The following is a 7,500-nucleotide window of genomic DNA, read 5'->3' as shown; positions in this document are numbered from 1 at the left end:
TGAAAAGCGATACAGATACACTGCAGTTCCTAACTCAATTCTATATAAATTTCTGTGACGGTGTTTTAGATATGCAGTACAGTATTTTTCCATTCAGATACTTTCCATAAAGAGTATCTCCGATTTAAGTACAAGCTTGGATTTCCATTGAACATTTTGCATAGGTTTTCTAAGCTTTGTTATCTCGTTATTTCAGTGATGATACAAGTAAATGTGCATTTAATGAAAAATTTCCTGAAACGCTATGACAATGTAAAATGTATAAACATAAATAGGTCTATACGACTGGGTAAAATAAACTCAACATTGTGCCCTCACAGACAGATAAAAATATTACTTGACCCATGATATAGAATCAATGTAAAATGTATAAATATACACAGGATAATACAACCTTGTGAAATATACTCAACGAAACTGTGCCCTCACAGACAGGGATAAATATCACTTGACCGATGATATAGAATCATACCATTTCTCATCACACCAGCAATGTACTCACTTCTGAAGTCAACGCAGTCGGGGCAGGTGCAGTGGGAGAGCGAGTTGCCACAGTATCCGTAGTCGCTGCAACACGGTCTGTCGCTGTCCGGGTCGCACTCTGATGGAGCCTTGCTTGCAAGGGGAAAGTTCGCTCCACAACGTCCGTCCGACCGCCATCGTATTCTTGGACCTTCGGACATAAAAGAAAGCAACTAAATTACGAGGATCGTATTAAAAAAAAAGATTATATATATATATATATATATATATATATATATATATATATATATATATATATATATATATATATATATATAAATCAGATTGAAAATTTAAGAATGAAATCGTGGTTTCAAAGTCCGTAGAGCTTAACTGTATACAATGGAGAATGTGTCTCTATATATATAAATATATATATATATATATATATATATATATATATATATATATATATATACATATACATATATATATATGTGTATATATATATATATATATATATATATAGTCAGCGCGTGTATATATACTGTATATATATATATATATATATATATATATATATATATATATATATATATATATATATATATATATATTTACACACACACACACAAACACACACACATATATATATATATATATATATATATATATATATATATATATATATATATATATATATATATATATATATATGTGTGTGTGTGTATATATATACACATATATGTATATATATGTGTGTATGTATATATCCATTGTATACAATTGCACTCTACGGTCTTTGAAACCACGATATCACTCTTAATTTTGCAATCTGACCCCCTTAATAAAAGCTAAGGCTAACGTACCACTTAAACGAAAGAGGTACCCAACTAAGAACTTTCAATAAAGGTTCTCCTTAAAATCACTTATCTTATACCCATAATGCAATATATTTTACAAATTTACATCTAAAACATCTTCGATCAAACACTTCAAATGACGATTCGAAAGACAATTAGCTAAAACCTTCAACATTTAATAGAATTGGTCTCATACTTCAAAAGTTGATAAATATTGTAATGATTACAATGAAAAGTGGGTGACTGAAAGGCGAATTATTTAATAATTCAAAGTAATCGTAAAGTGAAATCAATCAAGGATTTCAAAGAGATTCAAAATATACTACAAATATACCAAACAATATACTGCGTTAGGTTATTTCTCTTATAACTGAAGGTAATCGACCGGACGTTTCAAATTTGATTTTTGTACATTAAAAATGTTATCGACTATTTTTTCCAGATTATAAAAGTTGTATTCATATAAAAGTTTTATTCAAATGATATAATTTTCAACCTTCTGTTATCTCGTTTTGGATTTTCAACTCACCGTATACTAGAAAAGTACTGATACCCAAGTAGTTTCTTTATGTATAGAATAGATTATTATTATCATCATCATAGTCATTATTATTATTATTATTATTATTATTATTATTATTATTATTATTATTATTCTAACACCCTACACTTAAGATAAAGTTATAAACATAAATACACAAACACATATGAAGAAATTAAAATATCTTGTTGGAAATCTTCAATTAAATCACCCCAACATCAACAACACCAAATCCCTATCAATATGAATTGCAAATCACTTGTTTACAAATATGGCATTTTCCTAAACAAAATCATCAAGGTCTATTGTAGCCTACAATCTCCCGATAAGAAAAGACTGAACTACAAGCCAGGAAGTGCTGCGTCACTGAGACCGCAGCTCTTATCTCCTGGGGAAATGGCAAGGAGGAGAAATAGTACAGGAAGAGAAAGGAAAAGGGCGAAGGGGAGGAGAAATGAGATAGGAAAACAGGATTCTCAAGATAAAATAGGGCAAGGGTTAAAAATGTGAAGAAAACGGGAGTTATGATCGCTTATTTGTTGAAAGGGGTAACTGAAGGAAATGGAAGCGATGATTAATAGATAAATGATGAATTATAACAAAAGCCACAGAGCCCAAAACTGCTATTACATTTAAAATAATAATAATGATGATGATGATAATAATAATTACTATTATAATCACCATTATTTAAGAGTTCCGAAAATATCACCTATATGATAGAGAGCAAGCGTTTATATATATATATATATATATATATATATATATATTATATATATATATATATATATATATATATATATATATATACATGTTTCTTTCTTGTCACGCTCAGCAGAATAGCCAGACGTATAACTACTCGATCTCTCCTAGTCCCTCGGGTAAGGGGGGGGGGGGGGCGGAGGGCGTACCCCAAGAGGTACACTCGGAAACCAAAATGGTTGAATCTGTGTGTGTGCATATGTATCTAAATATTTAGCTGTCATTTTTGACGGGTTGCGTACACTAGTAGTAATAATAAAGGACCTGAGTGAAAAGGACATGTGTGACGTTGGGACGTAATTATTTGGAAAAAAAAAAAAAAAACTGAACTATAATCATATGTTACGTAGTTATTTTTCAAGAAGAAACAGAGGAGATATTTATTTTAATGTTACTGTTCTTAAAATACTTTATTTTTCCTTGTTTCCTTTCCTCATTGGGTTATTTTTCCGCGTTGGAGCCCCGGAGCTTATAGCATCCTATTTTTCCAACTTGGGTTGTAGCTTAATAATAATAATAATAATAATAATAATAATAATAATAATAATAATGATAATAATAATAACATCACTATCTTTTCACTTTTGGAGCCCGTAGGCTTATAGCATTCGATTTTTTTCAATTAGGGTTGTAGCTTAATAATAATAATAATAATAATAATAATAATAATAATAATAATAATAATAATAATAATAATAAAAAGAAAACGAAGATGCACTCGCAAGAGAAGTATTTAGATTAAGAGAGTCATATATCAAGGGGCTCCCGGTAGCGACGTATGCAATTTTGCAAAGTCATTCTGCGCATAATAGCATTTCCTCTGTTTTATCTCGCCGTCCGTCGCGTCGGAGGAGGCCCTCTGGTTTACGCATGCGCGGACGTAGCCAATCCCAGACGCTCTCTGGGTGACAGATTTAATTAGACTGGGTCATGAGAGAGAGAGAGAGAGAGAGAGAGAGAGAGAGAGAGAGAGAGAGAGAGAGAGAGAGAGAGAGTCTTTTATGTATAACAACAAGATACGTAGGGCCTATATGTTTGCTTGCATGTAAAGAAAGTATCTTTATTCATAGTTTGGCAATAATGAGCATTTAAAAAGCATATGAGTTTCGGTAATATCATGAATTGGTCTAAAAGCACGGTCACTGGGAGATTTATGTATACAGTATATATATATATACACACACACACACACACACACACACACACATATATATATATATATATATATATATATATATATATATATATATATATATATTTAAATTATATATATATACTGTATATGCATATATATGTGTGAGCGTTTTTGTAAAAAAAAAAAATATAGAAAATCATACTACATTATGTAATTGCAAAATGCAAAAAGAAGATTTAAGTCTATGTTTGTTTATTAAAGCAGGGAGTGGTCCGAGGTATATCGGATTTTGATTGATGAGGGAAGCTCAAGTTGATATGAAAAGCAACTCAACTTGGAGTGGAACGAGCAGAAAATGGGGGCTGTCAACTTAATGAAGAGGAGAGAGTTTAAAGGTTTAAAGGTTACTCATGAACGGCAGAGGCATGGGACAGTGACATTGCCCTATCAAGCAGGACAATGCCCTAGAGACTAACTATATCACATATGATCAGCGCCCAAGCCCCCTCTCTGCCCAAGCTAGGACCAAGGAGGGCCAGGTAATGGCTGCTGATGACTCAGCACATAGACCTATAAGCTCCACCAAACCCCTCAACCTTAGCTCACAAGAATGGAGAGGTTGTAGCAACCAAAGGAACTAACGAGATTGAGCAGGACTCAAACCCTAATCTGGCAATCACCAGGCAAAGGACGCTACCACCCGGCCACCACAACCCTAAGAAGGAAGTGGGCAGTAAATATAGGCGACCGTAAATTTTACCAAAAACATAAATTTTTATCGGAAATTTTCCGTAAAAACATACTGTTCTCAGCAGTATTTCCGTAAATACAGGCGACCGTAATTTTTACCCTACTTTGTTATTATCTTTAACAAGTTGATGACCGTAATATGACTTCTTTACGTCAATATCGTTTTTAAAATAGTAAATGTTGGCTACATTTATTATGAAATTTTTATCTTTTTTACGGTAAATTTTAACAGTGTAGTAGATAAGGATGTAAGATAAAAGAATTAATTATTGGGATAAATAAGAATAAAAAATAGGAAGAAAAAGTTGCTTCATAGGGAAGTAATTGGGAAGAAAAATCTAAATGAGGTTTCTTACTGAAAGTTTGAGAAAGATTGTCCTGGGGGTCATGATGGTAATTGAGAGTCCTAAGAATGGAAAATCCCTGGAACTAAAAGGATTACGATATGCCAAGGAATTATTATGAGATCCTATTTGCAGTAGCCCATAGGAGACGTATTGAATTAAAAGCTCAAGATAAAGATGACTGGCGAAATCTAACCGAAGTCTTTTGCGTCAATAAGCATAGGGGGAGATTATTATTATTATTATTATTATTATTATTATTATTATTATTATTATTATTATTATTATTATTATTATTATTATTCCTGGTATAACGGTTATTATTATTATTATTATTATTATTTAGTATTATTATTATTATTATTTAGTATTATTATTATTATTAGTCAAGCTACAACCCTAGTTGGAAAAGCAAGATGCTATAAGTCCAAGGGCTCCAATAGGGAAAAATAGCCCAGTGAGGAAAGGAAATAAGGATATAAATAGAAGATGAGAATAAATTAACAATAAATCATTCTAAAAACAGTAACAACGTCAAAATAGATATGTCATATCTAAACTATTAACAACGTTAAAAACAGATATGTCATATATAAACTATAAAAAGATTCAAGTCAGCCTGGTCAACATAAAAATATTTGCTCCAACTTTGAACTTTTGAAGTTCTACTGATTCAACTACCCGATTAGGAAGATCATTCCACAACTTGGTAACAGCTGGAATAAAACTTCTATAGAATACTGTGTAGTATTGAGTCTCGTGATAGAGAAGGCCTGGCTATTAGAATTAACTGCCTGCCTAGTATTACGAACAGGATATAATTATCCAGGGAGATCTGAATGTAAAAGATGGTCAGAGTTATGAAAAATCTTATGTAACATGCATAATGAACTAATTGAACGACGGTGCCAAAGATTGATATCTAGATCAGGAATAAAAAATTTAATAGACCGTAAGTTTCTGACCAACAAATTAAGATGAGAATCAGCAGCTGAACACCAGACAGGAGAACAATACTCAAAACAAGGTAGAATGAAAGAACTAAAATACTTCTGAATAGACTGATCACCGAAAATCTTAAAAGACTTTCTCAATAAGCCAATTTTTTGTGCAACTGAAGAAGACACAGACCTAATGAGTTTCTCAAAAGTAAATTTGCTGTCGAGAATCACACCTAAAATTTTAAGAGTCATACAAATTTAAAGAAACATTATCAATACTGAGATCCAGATGCTGAGGAGCCACCGTCCTTGACCTACTTACAATCATACTTTGAGTTTTGTTAGGATTCAACTTCATTCCCCATAATTTGCACCATGCACTAATTTTAGCAAAATCTCTATTAAGGGATTCACCAACCCCAGATCTACATTCAGGGGATGGAATTAATGCAAAGAGAGCAGCATCCTCTGCATATGCAACAAGCTTGTTTTCTAGCCAAACCACATGTCCTGTGTATATAGTATGAAAAGTAATGGGCCAAGAACACTACCCTGTGGAACACCGGATATCACATTCCTATACTCGCTATGGTGCCCATCAACAACAACTCTTTGAGATGTATTAGTTAAAAAATCAATAATAATGCTAAGAAACGACCCACCCACTCTCAACTGTTTGAGTTTGAAAACAAGGGCCTCATGATTAACACGGTCAAAGGCAGCACTAAAACCAAGGCCAATCACACGAACTTTCTGACCACAATCGAGGAATTTCTGTACAGCATTGGAGATTGTAAGAAGGGCATCACATGCTCCAAGGCCTTTACGAAAACCAAATTGCAAACTAGGGAGTAGGTGATTACCTTCAGCAAACCTATTAAGACGTTTTGCCAGAAGACGTTCAAAACCATTAGATAATATGAGAGCTATATGGAAATTGGGCGGTAATCAGTGGGACTTGAGCTACCAAAAACACATTTATATAGAGGGGTAACATTACCAATTCTCTAAAAAGTGCTAAAAGCTCATCTTCTTGCTAACTTGCGCAAAACAACAGATAACTTTGGAGCTAAGAAATTTGCTGTCTCTATAAAAACAAAGGAAAAATACCATTTTGGTCTACACCTCCATAAGCATCAAGGTCCATCAACAGAGCTTTAATCTCACGAGATCGAAAAGCTAAACTAGTTAGTTTAGCCTCAGGAAAACAGGAATAAGGAAGTTCAAGTTTTTCATTATTCCGTTTACTGTCAAAAAAATCAGCCAAAAGGGTTGCCTTTTCCTTTTGGACAGTGAGCGACTGAGCCATCTGGTTTAAGTAAAGGAGGAACTGTTGCATCAATACCAAAGAGTGTAGATTTAAGGGTAGACCACCATTTATGTTCCTGAGTTGTACCAGAAAGGGTTTCTTTTATGGTTAAATTTGTATTCCTTTTCAGTTGAGGCATAAACTCTCTGAGCAAAAGCTCGAAGCTGAGTATAGTTATTCCAGGTCAAATCTGATCTGTTACCCTTCCAAAGGTGATAGGCCTCCTGCTTTCTCCAAATAAGCACGTCGTACAATCATCATCGAACCACAGTATTGTCCTTCAATAGGTACCTTAGCACACCAGAAGGGATACGCCTATCAAATTATGTTGACTAGATTCTCATTCAAAGGGACAACAGGATCTACACTACTATATAATTGTGACCATTCAAG

General features: G+C 33.1%; 1 protein-coding gene across 2 annotated transcripts in view; it reads right to left on the bottom strand.

Moving 5' to 3' along the window:
• Positions 1-7,500, bottom strand: part of LOC137625832 (protein SpAN-like) — a 301,309-nt gene that overhangs the window by 100,959 nt on the left and 192,850 nt on the right. For both annotated transcript variants that reach the window (XM_068356721.1, XM_068356722.1), the window contains one exon: positions 503-673. In XM_068356721.1, coding sequence (XP_068212822.1) covers positions 503-673 — 171 coding nt within the window. The remainder of the gene's footprint in view (positions 1-502; positions 674-7,500) is intronic.

The sequence above is a fragment of the Palaemon carinicauda genome, chromosome 33, assembly GCF_036898095.1.
Source record: "Palaemon carinicauda isolate YSFRI2023 chromosome 33, ASM3689809v2, whole genome shotgun sequence".
Classification (NCBI taxonomy): Eukaryota; Metazoa; Arthropoda; class Malacostraca; order Decapoda; family Palaemonidae; genus Palaemon; species Palaemon carinicauda.
This window is presented reverse-complemented; position numbering and strand designations above follow the sequence as displayed.